General features: G+C 57.3%; 1 protein-coding gene across 5 annotated transcripts; it reads right to left on the reverse strand.

Moving 5' to 3' along the window:
• Positions 1 to 797: 797 nt before the first annotated feature.
• PNPLA6 (patatin like phospholipase domain containing 6) lies at positions 798 to 23,542 on the reverse strand. Of its 5 annotated transcripts, none has more exons than XM_061190608.1 (34): positions 23,438 to 23,542; positions 22,197 to 22,265; positions 21,773 to 21,860; positions 21,519 to 21,601; positions 21,230 to 21,327; positions 19,330 to 19,470; positions 19,082 to 19,241; positions 18,510 to 18,590; positions 18,158 to 18,286; positions 17,723 to 17,803; positions 17,474 to 17,636; positions 17,046 to 17,129; positions 16,630 to 16,739; positions 16,333 to 16,488; positions 16,169 to 16,246; positions 10,899 to 11,104; positions 10,548 to 10,679; positions 10,336 to 10,459; positions 9,766 to 9,879; positions 9,420 to 9,495; positions 7,524 to 7,664; positions 7,243 to 7,306; positions 6,789 to 6,957; positions 6,410 to 6,592; positions 6,123 to 6,241; positions 5,779 to 5,935; positions 5,375 to 5,491; positions 5,218 to 5,287; positions 4,660 to 4,776; positions 2,758 to 3,059; positions 1,641 to 1,757; positions 1,415 to 1,517; positions 1,195 to 1,304; positions 798 to 1,090 (listed from the first exon to the last, which is right to left on the reverse strand). In XM_061190608.1, the coding sequence occupies exons 2-34, from the start codon at positions 22,221 to 22,223 to the stop codon at positions 1,019 to 1,021; spliced, it is 3,972 nt and encodes a 1,323-aa protein (XP_061046591.1). In that variant the 5' UTR covers positions 22,224 to 22,265; positions 23,438 to 23,542; the 3' UTR covers positions 798 to 1,018. The 5 variants fall into 5 exon arrangements, with proteins under 5 accessions (XP_061046591.1, XP_061046589.1, XP_061046587.1 ...); XM_061190606.1 differs by having other exon boundaries at positions 7,524 to 7,667; XM_061190604.1 differs by having other exon boundaries at positions 7,524 to 7,667; positions 16,333 to 16,500.

Consider the following 23,542-nt stretch of genomic DNA (forward strand, 5'->3'; position numbering starts at 1 on the left):
GCATTGCAGGTGGGAACATAAAGTGGTGTAGCTGCTGTGGAAAAGAGTTTAGCACTTCCTCAAAAAGTTGAACATAGAATTATCATATGTCCAGCAAATCCACTTCTGGGTATCTACCGAAAGGATTGGAAAGCAGGGATATTTGTACACCTGTTTTCATAGCAGCATGATTCACAGCAGCCCCAAAGTGGAAGCAACCCAAGTGTCCACTGACGGGTAAATGCATAAACACGATGTGGTCCATCCATACAAGGGAATACTATGTAGCCTTTAAAAAGGAAGGAAATTCTGACACATGCTACAACACGGAGAAACCTTGAGGACATTATGCTCAGTGAAATAAGCCAAACACAAAAGGACAAATAATGTATGATTCCACTCACGTGAGGTCCACAAACAAGTCAAATTCCTAGGGACAGAAAGTAGATGGTGGGGGCTGGGGGCTGGGGGAGGGGAGTAGGGAGTGAGTGTTTCATGGGGACAGAGTTTCAGTTTGGGAAGGTGAGACACTTCTGGGGATGGATGGTTGCACAATGTGAATCTATTTGGTGCCACTGAACTGTACACTTAAAAATGGGTAAAATGATAAATTTCATGCCATATATATACATACATATGTGTGTGGGCCTACAGGTGAATGTGGGGATGGCCACTCCCAGTGGGGGAAGCTCAGCCCAAGGCTGGGAGCACAGGTCATGGTGACAAGCTCAAGGCTGTTTCCGGCCCCAGCCCGGGCCATCCTGAGCATGGAAGGTGGGGCGAGGTGGCCCCTGAACCCAAAGATGAGATACGGCCGCTTCCGAGAGGGGAAGGTTTATTGGTGTGACTGATCAAGGGTCATCAGTGCAGTGCTGCCCTTCCCCCGGGGGACAAGCCAGTCCAGTGTGTGGACCCTGGGGGCTGGGGGTCAAGGGGGACCCCGGGGGGTCACAGGCATAGCAGCAGGCAGAGGGGGAGTGAGCCGCCCCCAGAGGGCCCACCCCTAGTCCAGCCCAAGGGGGGACCCCTCTCGAGGTCCTCAGGCATCCGCAGATCTGGGGGGGTTCTGCGGCAGACAGCTCCGGTGCCGGAGGATCGACTTGCCCTCCTCCTGCAGGGACAGGGGCGACCCCGCACGTGTCACACAGCCCGGGACACCGGCACAGTCAGCCGGGTCTCCCCACCTTGTGGGGGGCCCGGGCCGCCCGCTCTCACCGTCTCGGAGGCAGTGCTGGGGCTCGCGCCTTCCGGAGAGCCCCCTTCGTCCCGCGAGCAGTCTGGTCCCGCGTCCTCCTCGTACTCCGTCAGGCAGTCCGACTCTTCCCCTGGAATGGCAGTGGGTGAAGCTGAGGGCGCTCGGGCTGGGCTGACCTCTCCAGCCACCAGTACACCGACCCCAGCCCCACCCTCCTGGGGACGCCCTCAACCCCCTCACCATCTGCACAGCCGTCGGAAACAGAAACATAGCTCGTGGGGGGCTCGATCCGGGACACGATCTCCGCCAAGTCGGTGAAGCCGGAGCTGGGGAAGGCGAGCACCTGCGGGGCGGCGTGGGTGAGGCTCTTGGGGTCGTCTGAGGTCTGGGGGAGACCCAGAGGGGACTGGGGGCGGGGGATGTGTTGTCAGAGTGGCCCCGCCGGAGAAGGAGGGCGCAGGCTTACGTCTGCACGGCGGCTCTCATTAAGATCTGCAGACCGTCGGTCCGTGAGCATCTTTTCAATGACGTCGCCCCGGCTCCAGCCCCCAAACACGGCCTTCCCGTACTGGTAGCCCACATCCTGCAGGAAACGAGGGGGCTGGGGCCATGTCTGCAACCCCCGGGGGTGTTCTTCTCTGCCTCATCTTCTCAGCTTATCCCCACCCTGCCTGCCCCTGCCCTGGCCCCTCAAAAGCCTGATGCTCTGGGGGAGCTGGCATTTGAGACTACACTGATTTCAGAGTCGGCCATATGTAGCACACTCACCCCCATGTCCCCTATCCTGTGCCCCTGTCAGACATTACCAATCACTCTTTGCACATTCTTTCCCACTCAGCCCCATGCAGTGTGCCAAGTACCAAATGATTCGAGATGGCGGTGTGCAGGTTTATTTCAAGGTCCGCAAATATGCGGTATACCCGTAAATATCACCATCTCCCATGCCCATAACAGACATCACTAATCCACCATGGCATGCCTTCCCAGTGAGCCCAGAAAGGGAATCAGACATTTTTACTCAGGGCTCTGGGCAGCAGCTACTGATCATATTCTTTTCTTTCTTTCTTTCTCTCTTTTTTTGGCCACGCCGCACGGCATGTGGGATCTTAGCTCCCTGACCAGGGATCGAACCCGTGCCCCCTGCAGTGGAAGCATGGAGTCCTAACCACCGGACCACCAGGGAAGTCCCAGCTACTGATCATTTTCAGTTGGCATGGGCTATGACACATTTTTCTGGGTCAGTGGCACATTATACAGTGCTCCATCCAATGTATCCCAGACTTGGCGTTGGACGTTACTAATTTATCATGGTTCTCATTCCCACCTACACAGAAACGGCATTAGAAATCTCTACAGCGTGCTTCAGGCAGCGCAGCTGGCACATATTAAGAAACTTAGTTCCCACATACACTGGTACATCCCCTTGCCACACTCACTGCAGACATCACTGATTGATTACCGTTCTATTCCCCACAGATCCCAAATGGAGCCCTAGAATCCTTCCCCTCAGGTTGCTCTGGGCTTTCAGTAGTAAAGCTCTGCCGGTCCACCCCACTGGCACCAAGTGGCTCCCACCCGCTCACATAGATCTGGTCGAACTTCCCAAAGTCCATGGTCTTGAAGCAGTCGATGGGTGGGCGCAGGTACTCGCAGTACGAGCTGGACTTCACGACCTCCAGCTGCCGCACGCAGGACACATAGGCCAGGCGAGACTGGATCTCGGCCATGTCTGGAACCTTGATCTTGCCTGCCCAGGGGTTCAGCCGCTTCCACAGCAGCCACCAGCCAGAGAGGCTGTCCCCGTAGGTGCTGAGGTCCGTCTCATCCTGGCTTCCCACGTCAATGGCGATGACCGTCTTGGCACCCATGCTGCGAGCAATGTCCGCTGTGGGGCCAGGAGGTCAGGGGGCTGTTCTCCACCAGGACTGAGGCAGGGAAGTTCAACCCAGCCCCACAAACACCATCATGCACGTGGTCACGCAAAAAAAAAAACCATGCGAACAACATGCAGGCATGCAAAGGGTATGGCTGTAGAGGCCGATGATGTGGAGGAGGGGATGGGTGTTGGAGCTTTTAGGTCTGGGGAACCAGGGCCAGAGGAATGGAGAAGATGGAGGCAGAGGGATAAAGTCACTGGGGAAAGAGACACAAGGTCAGACACATGGGGGACAGAGATATGGAAGGAGAGTGACACGGAGAGACAGATTATAGTAAGGACACCAGGAGGCAGAGATGAAGGGATCAGAGTCATGGAAACAGAGGGAGGGTCAGAGACGCAGGGAGATGTGGGAATAAAGACATCGGGAGACAGAGCCGCGGGGAGAGAAATGCAGGGGACCAGAGACAGCAACAGAGATTCGTGGGAGAGAGAGATATCAGGTGCCAGAGATATGGAAGGAGAGAGAATCCGGGTGGAAAGAGGGATCTTGAGGCTGAGACAAGGGACACAGAGCAAAGAGCCGGATCAAGGAGATTCAGGTAGCGGGACGGATGGGGTGAAGGGTGGGGTGATGGCACGGTGAGGAGGGTGCTGTAGCCATGGGTTTGTGTGCCCCACTGAGGGCCCCTGAGTGGGTCTGGGGGTGCCTGGGGGGACATGGACAGGGTCCTGTAGCCAGGTCCAGTCCCCAAAGACACCTAAGTCTCCATCAGACTTTGCCCGTGTCCCTCACAAGCTTGTCTGTGTCTCTGTGTGTGTGTGTGTGTCTGTGTCTCTGTGTGTGCTGTACGCACCCCTATCAGATATGTGCATGTCCCGTCTGTATGTTTGTGAACACACCCACCTCTGGGTGTGCTATGCCTCTGTACACACACCCAGGACTGTTTGTATTCCTTTCCCGTGTCCCTAGATCAATGTCTAAGTATGTTTCTTTGTGCGTCCAAGTGTGCCCGTCCACCTGTGAGTTTGTACACACTTGCTCACGTGCATGAGGTTGTGTGAGTGCAAGTATCTGTACAGAACGCCTGTGCAGGAGTTGGCAAGCTGTCTGTAAAAGGCCAGAGAAAAAATAATCTCGGCTTTCCAGGCCATATGGTCTCTGTTGCAACTACTCAACTCTGCTGCACAGACATAGCCACAGACAAAGGATAAACGATTAGGTGTGGCTGTGTGCCAATAAAACTTCATTTACAAAATCAGGCAGGGGGCCAGATTTGGCTTGTGGGGTGCAGTGTGCGGATCCCTGATCTATGGGACCTCAAGCGCCTGTGTAGCCAGCGTAGGTGTCTACTTGTGTTTGCACGCCACTGGGTGTGTGGAATTTTAAGTTGCAACCCCCCTGCCTCTCATCTGCATGCTTCAAGTGAGTGGGTGTGAAAGAAAGCTCGTCGTGGAGGTGCCCCACCCACCTGCGTGTATCCATGCTTGCCCTGTGTGTGTGCGTGTCAAATACAGCACGTGGGCGCATCCTTCACCTGCACACACACACGTCTGCCATGAGCTTGACCGTGTGTCTGTGCACGGGGACAAGCAGGTGGCTACTTGCCTGGCAGGTTGTTGATGTAGCCGCCGTCCATGAGAAGGTGCCCGTCCTTGGGGTCGCACAGTGGCGGCAGGTATCCCGAGAGTGTCATGCTGGCACGCACGTATCGCCACAGGGAGCCTGGCCGGCAGGACACATAGACACAGACATGCACAGGCACACTCAGACACACTTGGAGGCCCGGCCAGCCCGGGGGGGCTCGCTGACCCGGCATGTTGTTGACGTAGCACCCGTCCACCAGCAGGTGCCCGTCCCTGGGGTCGCAAGGCGGGGGCAGGTAGGGGCAGTAGGAGGCACTGGCCCGGATGTAGCGCCATACGCAGCCTGCGGGGACTGATGTGAGGGGGTGAGGCGCCCGACGAGTCTCTCGGCCTCCTGCCCGCGAGGACAGACATACCTGGGGCCTCTGGGGCATTAGTGGGTGACGATTAGTGCTCAGCACTCAGGCCAGGAGGGATGGTCACTCATGTTAACAATGTCCCAGATGCTCGGCTGCCCCTCCCCCGCACCCATTCCCCACATGGCTACAGTGGTTTTGGTGGGACTGGCTGGGGTACCCACCATCTTTGTGGACACGCATGGCCGAGGCGGTGATGTCCGTGGTCACGTTGAAGTACGGCAGCCACAGGTCCTACAGGGACAGGGACTGAGGTCCAGGAGGAGTGGGGACTCCTGTGGGGAGGGGCAGGGGAGGGGCAGGCATGGGGGAAGTGTGCACCTCGATCTGCTTGTCCTGGAAGACACGGTGGATGCTGCGGTTGAAGGCCGACCCCGTGAACATGGAGGTGACGGGGTAGGTGAGGTCCAGCACGGGCTCCAGAACTGAAGTCATGCTCTAGGGGCAATGGGCCAGCGGGGGGTCAAGCAGGAGTCACTTGGGGGTCACTGACTAGGCAGTCCCTAAGGGGCCTGATTTCTCCAGCTGGGAGCTGGTGACTAGGGTCACTAGCCAGGAAGTCACGGGGTGGGGGGTCATCCAAGGTCCTGGAGGTCTCTCTATAAAGGATCCAGGTGGGGTTCACAGATTAAGACGGGGAGGGTCAGGAGAAACCCAGAAGCCCCTCTAGGGTGAGGTTTCAGGGTGCTCCTGGGGTGGGGGGATCCCCTCCCCGCAACACACACCTTGGCCCACTCCCGGGCCCGCTGCTTAGTGCGGCTGGCGCTCCGCTCCTCGGCGTACAGGGCCCCGATGAAGGACCCGATGGACGTGCCGCCCACCAGGTCGACAGGGACCCCCGCCTCCTCTAATGCCTTCAGCACCCCGATGTGTGAGCAGCCCCTGCAAGGTGGAGACCCAGTGACCCTCTGGGGATCCCCTAAGCCCTACCCCCAGGAATCTTATCCCTTCTCCCTCACCTGCAAGGCAGGTGGTGCCGGCCCGCCCCTATGGGATCGCGCCCAGGGAATCACCTCTACCCCTCAGGGCCCCTGGCCCCGCCCCTACCAGCGCTGACCCCGCCCCTCACCTGGCCCCGCCCCCGCCCAGCACCAAGGCGATGGTGTTGCCTGTGAGCACCCGCGCCAGGCGGGAGAAGTCGCTGTGCCGGTCTGCGCGCCTCGAGAAAACCTTCTCGTAGAGCTCGTGCTGGTGTGAAAGGAGAAAGACGCGGCCCATGAGGATGCGGGTGCAGGAGGCGGTGTCTGGACCTCCAAGACACTGCCCCGGCCCCTCTGGTCTCTAGGCCACGCCCCTCCAGTAGCCACGCCCCTGAAAGGTCCTGCGAGCCGACCCTTCCCCTGCAGGGCCCCTCACCAGCTTGGCGGGGCTGCGGCGCGAGAAGAGGCGGCGCGGACAGCGCAGATGCAGGTGCCCCGAGCACCAGCTGCGCATGTTGAGCCACTCCACTGTGCGCGTGGGGCCCTGGCCCTCCTCGCGGTGCAGCAGGACCAGCTGCTTGAGGGCGCGCACTGCCGTGTTCTCCAGCATCTGCTCCAGCTTTGGGGGGCGGAGGGAGAAGGGGGAAGCACGGAAGTCACTCTCACCCGTGGTTTCCTCCCTGCCCCTCCCACACCTGGCCCCGTATTTCCTGGTCACCTAACCCCACCGGTGAGGGTGCAAGTGGCCCGGCGCAGGCACCGGAGGGCAGGGGGCGGGATCCCAGGGATGGGGTCACTGTGAATGGTCTCCGGACCTGGCCAAGCGTGGGCTCCTGGTCGCCAAGGCCCACGATGAGGATGCAGTCGGCCTGGCGCAGGCAGCGCAAGGTCCAGGGCGTCAGCGATGCGTCCGTCTGGTAGAGCACGATGCGGTGCGTGTCCTCCTGCTGGGCCAGCCACCCTGACAGCCGGAATTCTTGGATGCTAGAATGGGGGTGGGGGAGCGTCATCCTGGGGCTGGTCAGGGGTCCCTGCCCTCAGGGACCACGTAGCTCCACTGCTCTGGGGAGGGGGACCTGGACATCCAAGCCCCACACGTCTGCATCCTCCAGGGGCAGATTCACTCCACTGTCTCCCCAGTGACCACAGGGATGGGGGGCGCATGCTCCTTGTTTCACAGCCTAGATCTCAAATGAGATCTGAAAGAATCCTACGCTTTGAGCTTATCCCTCGCGCCCCACCCTAACCTCCTGCACCCCCAACACACACCTGTCCAGCGCAGAGGCCCCCAGGCGTGCCCGGATGATGTCACTGTTGAGGAGAAGTGTGGGGCCTGGGGATGGGTGAGGAAGGGTGTTTAGGAACCCAGGTCAATGGAGCTGGAGGGCCCTCCTATAAGACAATACCACCCACTCCGCTCCCACAGCCCTGTTCCAGCCCCCCAGCCCCACCTCTGACCCACCCAGGTGTCTCCATTCATTGGCCAATGCCCCCACCCACGTGCGCCTTGCCCCATGTAGACCGAAAGCCTGCCCTTGCCCACGACTGACCGATGGCTTGCAAAGCATGCTGCAGCTCCAGCATGAAGGCCACCATGGGCACCTCGGCACACACAGGCAGCACTGCCACCGTTGCCAGGTTGCTGGCTGGGTTGGTGAGCTCCGAGTGAGGGGGAACACCTAGTCCCGAACCTGCTGAGACCCCAAAGGATGGTATTTGCTGTGCAGTCCTGTGTCTGGAAAGGTCAACTCTCCTCTGCCTTCTCAGAAATCCCTGTTCCTTGTTCCTCAGCTGAGGCTTAGTGATGCCGTAGTGAAGGTCATGGCCTCAATCCTAGCCTCACAGCCTCAACCACTGTCCTTGATAAGACCTGGCTATCTGACCTTCAGTTTTGGACCAATCTCCTCAGTGGCATCCATTACACAACTGTATAACCATTTCTGTTTTCCACTCCACCTGCGTGGACTGATCTGTGCCCCTACCCCATTCTGGCCTTGGGGCCTCTGTCCACTAAAGGGACTTGGACACAAAACTAGACGGAAATAAATATATTTTTGATGCACTGATTGCTTCCCAGCTTCTCTACTTACACTTTAGACCAAGCCATCAACCCCCATCTCCTGACCGGACTTCTCCCTGCCTCCTCTCCTCCAGTTCTTCCTATAACAGTCTGAACAAGTTCAAATGCCTTTCAACGGCTCCCAGTCCCTGCATGACTTGCCCCCCCCCATTCCTCCCCCTCACTCACTTTCCTCCTTGAAGTGTTTCAACACCACCAAACCCTGTATGCAGAGCCTTCAGAGTTCTGCCAGCGTCTGGCCCCATCTCATTTATCAAGTCTCAGCTCATTGTCCTCAGAAAAGCCTCCCTCCCTCCCCTAGTCATACCCCATCAAGACCTTATTTTGTTTTCTGCACAGTACATTATCCGACATTGTACTCTTTCTTTGTATTTTAAAAACTGTATCTTGCTTCCGAAGCTGTAAACCCTTCTAGGGGCTCTGTCTGTCTTGTGCATTCTCCAGGTTCCCAGAGGTCTGAGATTTTAAAGTCCCTGCCCCCATATCTGCCCCAGAATCACACCAAGGGCGGTCCTGGCAGCCGGGTGGGAGAGAACGTGTATTTGTGTGCTTGGTGCAAGACTGGGGGAAAAGTCTATCGGGGAAGACCCTGGGCATGGGGGCAGTTCTTGGCCACGGCTCACCCCCCGCCCCTACCCTCAGGATCCAGGTGCCAGGGCTGATGGGGCAGAAGCCCCTGGGGGGAAAAGGAGAGTAGAGGTTGCCAGGCTGGTCCAGGGTCAGGTCTCCATAACACAGAACCTCAGGTCCATACTTCTGCACATCTCGAATCTGACTCAATTTCCCAGTGTATCCTAGCTGACGGAAACCACATCTCCCAGCATGCCCTGGGAAGGGAACCACACCACCACCACCCCCAGCATGCACTGGGACAGGGACCATCTCCCAGCATTCACCGGGACCAGGAACCACATCTCCCACCAGGCTGGTAACCTACAAAGCCACTTTCCAACATGCCCTGGGCCCCAAACACCACCCCATAGACTACACTTACCAGCACACTTTAGTCTAGGTTTCCCCTTCCTAGTATGTGGACTCCATCCTCCAGCCAACCCTGATACCCAGAACCAAGCTTGCCCTAAAGACTCCGCCTCTCAGCACCATTGATACTTCAGATTCCATTAACAAGCCGGCCCTGGGTCCAGGACTCCGCTTCCCAGCATGCCCAAGAACCCGAACTGCAGCCCACAGCATGCACCGGAACTCGGAACTCGGATTCCCACTTCCCGCTTGAAGCCCCGCCCAGAGCAGGTTATACGCGGGACTCCACTTCCCAGCATGCCCTGGGTTCATGGCTCCCTCTCCTAGCTCGTTCTGGGCATTGGACTAGATCCCTTAGCATTCCCGGGCGCCGGCCAGTTCTCACCTGGGAAGGGTCCTTGCAGCTGCTGCAAATTCCCCAGAATTTTCTGGCTCAGCAGGTGGATGAGGCGGGTCACGACCTGGGGCGTTGGAGGCCGGTGGTCCAGTGAGACTGGAGGAGCAATTCTGCACCATCTTTTCCTCCTCTACCAGGGCGCCTGGGTCCCTGTTACTTGAGCCCCACCCCATGAGCCCCGCCCTCACTTGGAGGCTTCACCTCCTTCCTAGGGCTCCACCCCCATCTAATCCCCCTCTCCACACATTAGGCCCTGCCTTCTCTGGGTACCCGCCCCCACTCCCATCTGTCCAGCCCCCATTAGGAGAACAGCCCACAACCGAGCGAGCTGCACCTGCGGGTATCGACGTTTGATGTGGCCCAGGGTGCCCTCGGGGAGTTTGGCCAGCTCTGTGTCGCGCACCGCGTGCACCGTCGTGGCACGTGGCTGCCTGGTCAGCGCCTCCACCTAGGGGACAGCGTGCCTGACCAGGGCTGCGTGAGCCAGGAGCTTGATAGGTAAGGGGGAGGACGACCATGGGTGCAGAGAGGAGGCGGTACCGAGTCCCCCCCACCCCGCCCCAACCCCCAGATGAGGGTGGAGAGAACCAAGCCTCACTACCCATCTCGGGGCTCTGAGGAAAGGGAGAGGACAGGAGGACAGGGGTCCACACCGGCGGGGGTCCCCTCTTCTGATGGAGAGAGGTCTGGAGACGGATTCAGATCAGACTCACCACCCTGATGAGGTTGCCCCCATCGCCCCGCCCCATGGAAAGGAGCTGGGGAAAGTGGATTGCTCGAGGTCATAGGTTGGGGAGGGAGCGTTCACTACCCCCAACAGGTTACCCGGGATGAAGTGTATGTTGGGCGTGGGGGGAAACTGGACTGGGAGAGGTTAGAGGTCAGTGGGTGGCGCCGAGCTCACCACTCCTATGAGATCCCCGCGGCCGTACTCGCCCACCAGCTCCTTCTTGCCGTTGCCACGCTGGATGACACTTCGCAGCCGCCCATTGAGCACGATGTAGGTGCAGTCGGAGCGGTCGCCCTGCCTGGGGTGGCGGTGGGAGGGGCGGGTCAGACAGGGTAGGAGTCCTCGTAGGCAGGGCCTGAGGGGAGAGGTGGGGGCGGGGCGTGCACCTGTACAGTGCGCGTCCCGCCTCCACCGCCGTCCAGTCGATGGCGAAGTCCATCTGGCGCACGAAGGGCGACATCCTCGCGGCCACGGTCTGCGCGGCGCTCAGCACTACACTGGGCTGTGCACGCATGATCCTGTAGGCGAAGGGCGGGGGTGCATGGGCCGGGGGCGCCCTAGAACGGCCCTTAGGGAGTGGAGAGGGTGGGTGATGGCCTGGAGGTGGGACAGGAAGGGCTCAAAGCTGCCCTGGAAAACTGTTGGCTGTTCAGAGGGATGGCCTCATGCAGGGCAGAATGGAGTTGGTCGGGGCTGCCTGAGCGTCACCCCCACCCCAATATCGGGCCCAGTCATACTCATAGAAGTCGGACTTGGAGATCCGCAGGAAGGTGCAATCACGCTGGGCTCGCAGCGTGAAGATGAGGGGCTCGCCGGTAAGCACGGCCAGCTGTCCCACCAGCTCTCCGGGCTGCACCACGAACAGGCACACGTCTTCGGCCTTGTCGATCATGCGCTGGTAGACGTGCAGGCAGCCCCAGAGCACAAAGTGCAGGCTCACATCCTGTAGGGCAAGGGCCAGGAGATGGGCACAGGGGCACCACCTCACCCACAACTCACCTCAGTGCACTCCAGAGGAAAGGTTAAGGAAGGAAAAGTTGGAGGGAGTGAAGGATTTCCATAGCACTGAGCTGAGCAGCATATGTATCTATATTCCCACTCAGCACCCAGAGCAGACATTGCTAATGGATCACCCAACTCAGCCCAGATTAAGGCCCATGAATTCTTTTCAACACAGCCAGCAAGAGCCTACGAAGACTGGCTACACAGGAGCATGGCTGAGCTTAGAGACTCTTTGCTTGTGCTGGGCAACTGCATAGCTACATGGAAAAGAATAAAGTTGGATTCTCACCTTATGCCATATTAAAATGGATCAAAGACATGAATCTGAGAGCTTAAACTATAAAACTCTTAGAAGATGGGACTTCCCGGGTGGCGCAGTGGTTAAAAATCCGCCTGCCAACGCAGGGGACACGGGTTCGAGCCCTGGTCTGGTAAGATCCCACAGGCCGCCGAGCAACAAAGCCCGTGCACCACAACTACTGAGCCCGCGTGCCACAACTACTGAAGCCCATGCGCCTAGAGCCTATGCTCCGCAACAAGAGAAGCCACCACAATGAGAAGCCGGCGCACCACAACGAAGAGTAGCCCCCGCTCGCCACAATTAGAGAAAGCCCACGTGCAGCAACGAAGACCCAACACAGCCAAATACATACATACATACATATATACATACGTACATACATACATAAAACTCTTAGAAGAAAATATAAGGGTCAATCATGGTCACACTGAATTTGGCAACAGAATCTTGGATATGATACTAAAAGCCCAAGCAACAAAATGAAAAATAGATAAACTGGACTTCAACAAAATTTAAAACTTTTGAGTTTCAAAGGGCACTATCAAGGAAGTGAAAGGACAACACACCATATGGGAGAAATATTTGCCAATCATATATCTGCTAAGGGTCTGGTATCCAGAATATGTAAAGAATTCTTACAACTCAGTACTAAAAAGACAAATAACTCAGTTAAAAAATGGGCAAGGGCTTCCCTCGTGGCGCAGTGGTTAAGAATCCACCTGCCAATGCAGGGGACATGGGTTCGAGCCCTGGTCCGGGAAGATCCCACATGCCGCGGAGCTACTAAGCCCGTGCGCCACAACTACTGAGCCTGCGCTCTAGAGCCCGTGTGCCACAACTACTGAAACCCGCGCTCTAGAGCCTGCGAGCTCCAACTACTGAGCCCGCGTGCTACAGATACTGAAGCCCGCGCGCCTAGAGCCCATGCTCCACAACAAGAGAAGCCACTGCAATGAGAAGCCCACGCACTGCAACGAAGAGTAGTCCCCGCTCGCCGCAACTAGGGAAAGCCTGCGTGCAGCAACGAAGACCCACTGCAGCCAAAAATAAATAAATAAAATAAATTTTTAAAAAATGGGCAAAGGCTCTGAATAGATATTTCTCCAAAGAAGATACATGAATGGCCAGTAAGCCCATGAAAAGATGCTCAACATCATGAATCATTAGGGAAATGCAAATCAAAACCACAATGAGATGCCACTTCACACCCACTAGGATGGCTTGAATCAAAAAGTGTTAGAGAGGATGTAAGAAACTGGAATCCTTACACACTGCTGGTGGGACTGTAAAATGGTGCAGCCACTGGGAAACAATCTGGCAAAAATTTTTAAAGTCCTCAAAGAATTAAAAATAGAGTTGCCGGGGACTTCTCTGGTGGCACAGTGATTGAGAATCCACCTGCCAATGCAGGGGACACAGGTTCAATCCCTGGTCTGGGAAGATCCCATATGCCATGGAGCAACTAAGCCCGTGCGCCACAACTACTGAGCCTGCGCTCTAGAGCCCGTGAGCCACAGCTACTGAGCCCACACGCCGCAACTACTGAAGCCCGTGTGCCTAGAGCCTGTGCTCCACAACAAGAGAAGCCACCGCAATGAGAAGCCCGTGCACCACAACGAAGAGTAGCCCCCGCTCACCGGAACTAGAGAAAGCCTGCATGCAGCAACAAAGACCCAACGCAGCCAAAAAAAAAAGAAAAAAAATAGAGTTGCCATATGACCCAGCAACTCAACTCCTAGGTATCTACCGAACAGAAATGAAAACGTGTCCACAAACACATCTGCACATAAACGTTCATAGCCGCATTATGCCTACTAGCCAAAAGGCAGAAATAACTCCATGTCCATCAACTGATGAATTAAGAAGCAAAATGTGGTCCATTCATACAATGGAACAGTAGTCAACCGTAATAGAATGAAGCAATGACACATGCTACAACATGCATGAACCTTGAAAACATCATACTAAGTGAAAGAAGCCCAGACACAAGGGGCCACATATTGTATGATTCCATTTATATGAAATGTCCAGAACGGGCAAATCTATAGAAACGTAAGATTAGTAGTTGCTTAGGGCTGGGGCTGTTTAGGAGGTAGGAGACTGATGGCTTCAGGGTATGGTGTTTCTTTTTAAGGTGATGCTCTAAAATGCACAGTGGTGATGGTTGCACAACTATGTGAATATACTAAAAACCACTGAATTGTACTCTTTAAATGGGTGAATTGTATAATGCATGAATTACGTCTCTAAAACTATCACCAAAAAAAAAAAAAAAATCCCCTTTGGGAAGTTCCCTGGTGATCTAGAGGTTAGGATTCGCCACTTTCACTGCTGGAGCCCGGAGCCTGGCTTCAGTCCCTGGTCAGGGAACTGAGATCCTGCAAGCCGTGCAGTGCATCCAAAAAAAAAAAAAAAATCCCCTTTGCTCCCAGTTCCCTTGTTCCACTCCATTCCTGTTGACTTCCTTTTGTTTCCTACAGATGGAATAGCTCTACCACAGGACATTTGCACAAACTGTCCCCTCTGCATAGAATGCTCTTTCCTTCCCCTTTCACCTAGTTAATTCGTCCTCATCCTTCCTCCTTCTCTGGAGGTCACTTCCACAGAGACACTGCCCTGACTAAACCAGACGTTGTGGAGCTGAGAACATCTCCTTTGTAGCACTGAGCACATATGATTTAGCAACAATTTGTGTAATCCTTTGACTGTAATGTCTGTCAGAACTGTGAGCTTCCCAAAGGCAGGGGACCCCACTGGTGTTTCTTGCCTCTGCAACAACCCTGGGACACAGCAAACGCCCCTCTCCCCTCTGGTTAGCCTGCCCAGCTGGACGCCTCTCTGTCCCACCCTTTCAAATAAGGAACTGAAACCGCCCAGAGACAGAAAGGTTCCTTCCTCATTCATTACACAAACCTGTCTGACACCCCACAAAGCCCCAAATGAGCGCCAAAACACTGCAAGGATCCCTGGGAGAGGCACAGGCCCAGGAGACATACACACATGCTGGGACCTTCCAAGATAGAATTCCCAGACTGGGTTTGGGATATAAATGGGAGTGATTAATAGTAGGCTGCCATTTGTCCTCAGACTGGGAAGCATGTTTTTTTTCACTGCAGGATTTCTCAGAGCCTTGAATATGCTAGTAATGCTCACTGGGAGCTGCCAAGAAGGGGTAAAATAACCTGCGTTTCTCCAACATGTTGCACACAGACCCCTTGTGATATGGCTGTTCCATGAAATACACTTTGGGAAATGTTTGTGGAAGGCGGGGTTTCTCAACCTTGGCAACATTGACATTTTGGACTGGAGAATTCTGTTGTAGGGGGACTGGCCCATGCAGTCGTGCATCCCTGGTCTCTAACCCATTAGGTGACAGTAGCACCCTCCCAAGTCAATCGAAAATGTCTCGACGTTGCCAAATGTCGTTGACAACGACGTTGAAAATTATTGGTGTAAAGTTTCAGAGGAGGGCACAGCAGACCAGCTTTGTCCCTAGCAAAGTCCTGAAGACCCCGAGCAGCCTGGTGTGTTAGCAGGCTGGGCTGGGGCTGGGGCCGGGCCGGGTTGAGCCCAGCAGAGGCTCCTAGATAAGCAGGGGCCTGGGGCCCCTGTAAGGGCCATGGTGTGACCACACTTCCTCAGCCAGTCCCCCAAGTACCTCAAACAGCTGGCACAAAACTTCCTCTGCAGAAAGGAGCCCACCCTGCAATGAGCAGCTCGACGTGGCAGCTCAGTCAACTGGTCACGTGATATAACAACAACCCTTAAATCAACCATACTCCAAAAAAAATTAAAAACAACAACAATAACCACCCAGCCAGCTAATAGCTGGGCCACCCCCAGCCCCTCCCCCAAGCCCAGGGCTCCTCCCCTGAGCCTGGGGCGGTGCTGTGGTCTCAACGCCTAAGTCATGTCACCCCTACTGTCACCCCCACCCCATCCCCCGACTGGGAGCTGCTGCTCCAACCCTCCCCTGGCCTGTCACCCTTGCAAACCCTAGTAGCTGTGAACTGAGTATTTCCTGTTTCATCCTCACAACAATTCTAGCAGAGAGTTATGACTCTCATTCCACAGGTGAGGAAGATGACAAGTTTCTAGATGATTCACCCAAGGTCACACAGGGAGTCAGGGCAGAGTCCAGATTTCACCTTTGGCTTCCTCCCTAACACTCCTCCTCTGTGCTCCTGGGCTGTGACGTCACAACGGGTCTCAGTTTCCCCGCATGGAGAATGGACGGATTAGTGGTATGCACAGTTTCCCACACCTGTGTGTCGCCAGGAGGCACTGAAATCCAGCTCGTGGGGCTAGTTCCCGGCCTCCAGGTCCAGGTTCTGACCTGCACCCGTTTACTGAGTGCCCCCATCCCAGCAGGGACCCAGGAATGAGAAGCAGACAGAGCATCAGAGTATGCTGTAGAGTTGAAAGGTCAGAAAATGGAGGTTGCAGGAAATGCCAGGACAGGGAAGAGAAATCTAGGGGTGGGGGTCCTAGTGCAAAAGGTTCAGGGGTTAGAGGAGAAAGATCAGTATGTCCAGAGAACATGGGGAGGGAGGGCTGTGAGTCAGAGTCATAGGATCCAAAGGCCAGGGGTTGGAAATCATATACTGGGAGGTCTACATCTAAGGTGAAAAGGCAAGGATCAGAGATCAGAGAGAGAGGTCTTGGGTCAGGGCTGCATGATCAGCGTTCAGGGCTCAGCCTCACCTGGTCCCCCTGGCGGGCAATGATGGTGCCAGCTTTGGTGTGATGCAGCAAGACTCGGCTATTCAAAAGGGAGGGGTCCTGGGGAGGAAGGAAAAGGGGTTGAGACTGGCCCAGCCAGGCCTCCCACCCCCAACCTGGTCCCCCAGACACCCTCAGCTGCCCACCTCAATCCGCATCAGCTTGGCCAGCTCCCGCTTCGCCGCCTCAAAGATGCTGCTCGTCTGGCGGCCCTGGTAGGGCCCGAAGGGGCACCCGCCAGTGGCCGACTCATCCTCACAGTAGCTGTATTCACAGGCGCCGGCTGGCTGCTCCCGGGGCTCCTGAGTAGGGGTCTGTGTGGGGCAAGGCCTGTGATCTCCCTGCTCCCACCCGAACTTCCTCCTCGGGGGACTCCACCTGTGGCCAGACCAGGGTCCCAGGAGGGGACTGGGGTGGGGTGGGGGAAGAGGGCAGGGCCTTACCCGAGCCAGGGCTGCCTGGGGCCCCACTGAGGCCTCTTCCTGCAGGGACACGGAGATCCGGCCCCGCTCATATGCCATGTCGAAGTCTGAGCGAGGGCCACCCTGCAAGCCTGCAGTGGGCAGGGGGCAATAAATGCAATAAAGATGAGAGTGACCATAGCTGGAGTCTAAGCAAGCACTACCTATGTACCCGAGGCCACAGCTACACAGACATGACTAATCGATCACCGCTCTGTCCCTCGCAACCCTTCTCACCACAGTTGGGAGGGCACCGTCTCAACGACTACCCGCAAAAAAAGACATGAGAAGGTGCTGCCGATATTCCCATTTCACGGATGAGAAAAATCAAGACTGGCAGGCCTGCATCCAACCCAGAAATTCGATGGCCTCCCCCCACTCCACTTGGTGCCCCAAACCTGAGATGTCCACTGGCATCGAGATACAGCGAATCAGCAAGGGGGCCGAGGGGGCTTCCAGGGATGTGGGCTTCACTGGGTCCCCTGGGGGAGACGCGTGTTCAGGCTCCAGCTCCTCAGAGCGCCCAGGACTGGGGGTGGGGAGCTGAAGGGGGCCTGGGGAGGGGTCATCTCAGAGTCCCTGGGGACTGGGGGACTAGGAAAAGTGATTCCAATGGGCCCGTGGGACTGAGGCCAGGGCTCCTGGGGGAACCAAACAGGAGTCACACCCGGGTACCTAGCTAAGCAGGTCCCTGGGGGGCTGGGCAGGTCAGGTGGGAGTATCTGAGGAACTGAGACAGGCATTGAGGGGCAGAGCCTGGGCTTCTTGGGAGTGGGCTGGGCCAGCCTACGGTTCCTGGGGGTCAGGCAGGGGTCATCTTGGGTACCTGCAGTTCCAGGCAGTGGGGCCCCGGCGGGGTCCGGCGGCCGGCCAGGCGTCTCCCTCGGCTCCTCAGTAGCCGAGGTGCTGACCATCCGCTTGGAGCCACGCACAGGGCTGGTGCGGGCTGGGAGGCCCGGGCTGGGGAAGAGGCGCAGGGGCTGGATCTCCTGGGGGCAGAGGGGATCCTGTGGCGTGTCCGGGGAGGCACACGCCACACACCCCTCTGGCCCCTGGTGCTCTCCACGCAACTCACATGGCTGAAGAGCTCGTTGGTCAGACCCAGGTAGTTGTGAAGTGCCAGGAAAGTGACCCGCTGCAGCCTCACCATGATGATCTTTGGGGGCATGGTCGTCAGAGGAGGGGGCCAGGGAAAAAGAGGGTGAGTCACACGACTTAGCACTAAGGGGGTGGGGCCATGGATGGGGAGATGGAGATGGAGCTAAGGTCAGAAGGTCAAGGTCGGAGCAGGAAGAGGCTGGGCAGGGCCCTAGGAACCAGGGAGAAACCGACAATCAGGCGGCAGAAACCTGGGGACATGGGGTGGAGGCAGCTCATGGGAGGAGTCAGGGAGGTCTGGCTGCTCAGGGCCGATAAGCACAGCTTCAGTGCCTGTTGGCTGCTGGGTCCCAGCCCCCAGGAGCCTGTGACGGGTGGGGGGGTTATGGAAGGAAGTGGACGGCCCGCTGACCTGCACGACCCGCACCAAGCTCTCGGGATACTTGGTGAAGACGGCTGAGAAGGCCTCGACTGGAAGCCGCAGCACCGTGGAGTCTCGGGCCGCCCGAGCGGACACAGTGCGCTGGGGGTGCTGGTGACCCTGGGGGTGCAGGGGGCACAAGGAGAATCAAGGTCAGGGGCTGTGAGAGCCCCCCTTCCTGCTCCCCCCCCAGACCCCTCCTGATGCCACTGCCTTGAGGGACCACTGGCAACATCAGGGACGCATCAGAGATGGGGGCCCTGGGGGTGACCGTCTCCAGCCCAGCCTGGTGGCTGTGGCCTCCCACCCAGCCTCCCCAGCCTCCTCCGTACTGGTCACTCACGGTGATGACATCCAGGATGCTCAGAAGGCTGTTGACACTGTCCCCAGGAACCACTTCCTTCACCACACACTCCTTGCCATCCTGAGACACAGAGTGGGGGAGGGGGGCACTGACCAGCGCTGCCCCTGCCCTGCCAGCCCACATCCTGCCCCCTGACCACGCCACTGGTCCTCATTCTCCCTTGATAATCACTGACACCCGGACCCCACTGAACCTTCCGACCAGCGTCACTAACCATAACCAGTGACTGTGCAGACCACCCCAGATGCCCTTGGACACCCATTCCCAACTCCTGCCTGCACATCTCATAAGACCACCAACCCTGGGAGTTCCCTGGTGGTGTAGTGGTTAGGATTTGGCGCTTTCACTGCCGTGGCCCGGGTTCAATCCCTGGTGGGGGAACTAAGATCCCACAAGCTGCGCCTCGCGGCATTGCCAAAATTAAAAAAAAAAAAAAAAGCCCACCAACCCTGCTGACCAAAAGCACTGCCTGTCCCCAGTGACCGCTGCACCATTGCTCATCCCTGCCGCCCATCTCCTTGTGGTGCCCCCCGGAGGGGGAGCCCACTCACAGGAGCCGGCAGACAGAGCTCCAGCAGCCCATCCTGCACCACGTAGATGCTGGCATCGGGCTGGCCTGGCCGGAAGACGTAGTCACCCTGGCTGAGCCGCTGGAAGACCATGTGCCGGCACAGCTCCAGGAAGAGCGGCTTCTCAAAGTGGCCCAGCACCCTGTTGGATAGGGACCGGTGAGTGGAGAGATGCAGGAGGTCAGGTCAGCCCCAGCTCTGCAGTCCCCTGCCTGCACCCTGACACTGACCGGACGTTCTTGAGCATGTAGAGCACCTCGGAGGGCAGGTGGGAGTTGGCCAGGTCGCCCTCGGTCAGGTCAGCCTCCAGCACCGCAGGCGGGGGCTCCTTCCGCTGCAGCGTTGGCGTCTCTTTCTGGATGCGCAGGATCCTGGTGGGAGGAGAGAGGAGCGAGGGGGGAGTGAAAAGCAGGGAGAGGGCTCAGGAAGACCTGAGACCCCCCACAGAGCCCTTCCCTGGGGTCACCAGAGCAGGGCTCAGCAAACTCTGGCCCACTGGCCAAATTAGGCCAGCCACCTCCTTTTGTAAATAATGTTTTATTGGCACGAGCTATTAATACATTCGTTCATTTACATATTGTCTGAGGCTGCTTTAATGCTACAACAGCAGAGTTGAGTCGTTGCAGCAGCGTTGCGTGCAGCCTGCAAAGCCCCAGATGTGGCCCAAAAAAGAAAAAAGTTGCTGACCCCTGAAATAAAACCCTGAGGTCACCCTTCACTAGTCACAGGCTCCCTAGATGGACCCTCTCATTAAGCAGACCCCTGACACAGCTTCCAAGATATGGGCAGACCCCAGAAAAGCACCTCTGTTCATCATGGGACCCCACATATTGCACGCCTCCATCATGTAGCCTCTGTCATGTAGGCAGAGCCTTGGGGTAGCTTCCATTATATCAGGAGACCCCAGATACAGCCTCCCTGATCCTTGTAAAAATCCCTGAGATAACCCTTCCTCCCCAGTCTCAGACAACCCTGAGATAGCCTCTTTGATGGTCACAGAGACTCTTGAGATAGCCCTGGTTACATGCAGAGAATCCAGATACAGCCCCTCTGCTAACCATGGACCTAGGAGAGCTCCTCCCTGGGAGTCACAGTTGCTACTGAAGACAGTCCTTCCACGAGTCACAAAATGCTCAAGATAGACCCTCTAGAATGAGCTTAAACTGAGTTCAACTCCACATTACAGAGAAATCCAGAAATAGTTTCTCTTCTGATCAGGAAGAGCCTTGGGCTAGCCCTTGCCCAGGTCACAGAGAGCTGAGATAGCGCTCTCAAGGTCACGGCACCGTCAGCGTAGCTCCTCAAGGGTGTGCAGACAATGAACCCGCCCCCAGGAGGTGGACAGACCCTCAACTAATTGTGAAAGATCTAGAGATAGCCCTCCTACTCCAGTCATAGAGAGCCATGGGATAGCACACCTGTTGACCATGGACATCCCTGGAATGGCCCCTCAGTGTGAAGAAACACTTGAGACAGACCTTCAAAATAGACTCTGTGATGTCAGGAGACCCCAGAGCCAGCTCCCAACTTGGAAAGATCCCTGAGAGAGCCTTTCTCAGAGACCCTGAGGGAGCCCTTTGCTGATGATATGCCCTGACATGCCCTTCCTGTGTCTCTAGCGCCAAAAGATTCTTGAGATGACTCCTAGGGAACAGAACCCCCTAACACAGCCTCCGTGTAGTGTGGGAAAAATCCAAGGGAGGTGACATAGACAGATGCTTTCTGATGCACAGAGATTGCTGAGATAACCCCTAGGGAACAAAAGCCAGAGATAGCCCCTCCTGCAGGCCCCAGAAAGACCTGCGATAACTCCAGTGAGACTCTGGAATAAACCCTCTCGTGTGGGGAGACCCCAGATTTGACCCCTAAGGGTATGACAAGACATCCGAGATAGTGCCTGGGGATTAAATAACTCACGGATGCCCCTGTGGCAGGGAACATCACTGAGAGAGCCCTCAGGTGATAGAGACAGCCTGTCTGGTGGGGGAGAGCTCTGAAATAGTCCCACTGACATGGAAAGACTCCTAAGACAGTCCGTGGGGTTCAAAGAAGCCTGAGATACACCCTTCGGTGTGGGATGATCACTCAAAAAGCCCTGGACAGCCCCAAGTACACCTAGCACAGCCTTACTTCTTAGCAATGTTGAGCATCTTAAGTTTCTTCTTCATGCGTGGCCGGGAAGTGGTGGAGACGGAGGCGTCCACCAGCGAAGAAGTGGATTGTGATACCTGGGAGGATTAAGGTGGGGGGGGGGGAGGTGGGAGGAATGCGTCAACTGCCAGTTCAGACCCTAGGGAAGAGGGGGGCAGATCCAGAGGCCCTTGATCAAGGAGGGCGGCCGGCTTACTACGAAGTATAACTAGGGAAAGGGCAGGGTCTCTGTGTGGCCAGTGGGAGCCCCAGGGGGTCCCAGACTCACCTTCCGCATAATCTTCCGGCCATAGAAAAGCACTTTATCTCTCTTCCGGAATCGATACCGCGGGCCATCCGGGGCTGGGGTTTCTGGGGTTAAGTGCGGAGAGGGGCATTCTGAGCTCCACGCACACTCCGCACGGGCCAGAGATGGGGACGCTGCGTACAGGCTCCAGCAAATCCCATCTCTACTGCCTCAGGGGCCCGGACATTTCAGCTTCCCATCCCTCAGCACCCCCAGAAGGCCCTCTGGGTCCTCACTCGGCACTCGAAGCCTCCGCACCAGCAGGAGGATGAGCACGGCCGTGACCAGCACCGCGACTCCAGACCCGATCATCACACCCAGCACCTGCGGGACGAACGGCACTGGCTGAGCATCGCATACCCGCTCCGCCAAGCCTTCCCCGGGGGCCGGGACGCCCGGGACCTCATCCCACTGAGCCAAGGCCGCCTCCGAGATCGCAGTCGGCCTGGGCCTCGACGTCCCCATCTGCAAAATGGGCCAGCGCTGCTCCCTCCCCTGGGGAGCAACGCTGTCTGGAGGCTCGGCGGCCCGCAGTGCACACCGGGAAACGTAGTTCCGCCTGAACAGACGCAGACTGGTTCTCGCGGGACCGCGATGATGCGCGCTGAGCACGTCGGGAATTGTAGTCCCCGCGGCGCAACACAAACCCCCAACCCTTACCATTCCGGTTTGCAGCGGCGCCTCCATCAGTTGTTTCAGGCTGGGCGGCAGATCTGGTAGTTCAGACTCCTGGGGAGTAAGAAGGAGGACGAACCCGGGCAAGTCATCACTCTGGGCCCGCCCCTCCCCTGCTGCAAGCCCTGCCCCCTTCGTACCCACTGCCGGGGCGGCTTCTGCGCAGGCCTGGGGGCGACTGAAGGGGCGCTGCGGAGCAGAGGGGTGGGGCAAATTGACCTCGGGGCCCGAGCTAGGGAGTGAGGTGGGTCCCCAGGTCCCCACCAGGCTCCCCTTACCTACTCACCAGGCCGACCTGATGCCCCACTTATCCAGACCCACCCCGGGGCCAAAGGGCAGCCGGCCGGGCACCCACTGTTAGCAGCCAGCGAACAAGTCCCTGAAGGGGCACGGATCAATCCTGATCCACCGAGCCCTAGGTCGCACCCCAGCACCCCCTGCGAAGACTGGATGCCCGCACCCCACGAAAACTGGGCCCGAGTCATGGGGCCGGGGAGATGCCTGGCTCCCGGCCCAAGCCTGGCCCCGGGGAGACAGAGGCTGGGGCACGGGGGAGTGCAGCCAGGAGCTCCTTCACAAGGGGTCGTGATGCAATGCCGAGGTCTCAGTAGCATCCTGGGACGCTCGGAGTGGGGTGGGCTCGCAAAGTGTTACTGGGTGATGCTGGAGATTCACTGTCACGTAATAGTAAAGTTATGGGGTCTCTGATGGTGCGGATTATCACTGGGACTCCAGGAACGATGCTGGCGCCATTGCTGGGAGACGTAACCAGGGACGCTGGAATTACGGGTGGGTGGGGGGGGGGGTCACTAGGAAGTTACCGAGAGATTCTGAGGACTATAGGACTATTACTGGGAAAACCGGGAGCTGGTTGGGCACGTCCCTGGAGTCGTTCGAGCATGATACTGAGGAATGCTGGAATATTACTGAGACTTTTCTGGGAGGCTGAGGCTGTTTCTGGCGCCATTCGAGTATTAGTGGAAATTTGGGGGAGTCACTGGGTCCTTGAGACATTACCTGTAAAATTCACGGGGGACTAGTCCCCTTCCAAGCGAGGGTGCACCCGGCTACCGGTGCGAAAACACCTGCCGGAAGCTGGGGCATGGGGGGGACGGGAGAATCAGAAAGTCGGGAGCTACCGGGAATCGGCGGAGGACACACCTTGGGAAAGCCGAGGGCTCGCTAACAACCCGCGAAGGGACGGGGCGAAGAAAACCCGGACTCACCCAAAGGGCCGCAGCCGGGGTCCACTCTGCGCCAACTCCGTTAGCGTTCTGCCCAGAGCCGCAGGCGCGGCCCCTTTAAGTTATTCACCACAGGGTGCGCCACAG

The sequence above is a fragment of the Eubalaena glacialis genome, chromosome 4 (assembly GCF_028564815.1).
Source record: "Eubalaena glacialis isolate mEubGla1 chromosome 4, mEubGla1.1.hap2.+ XY, whole genome shotgun sequence".
Classification (NCBI taxonomy): Eukaryota; Metazoa; Chordata; class Mammalia; order Artiodactyla; family Balaenidae; genus Eubalaena; species Eubalaena glacialis.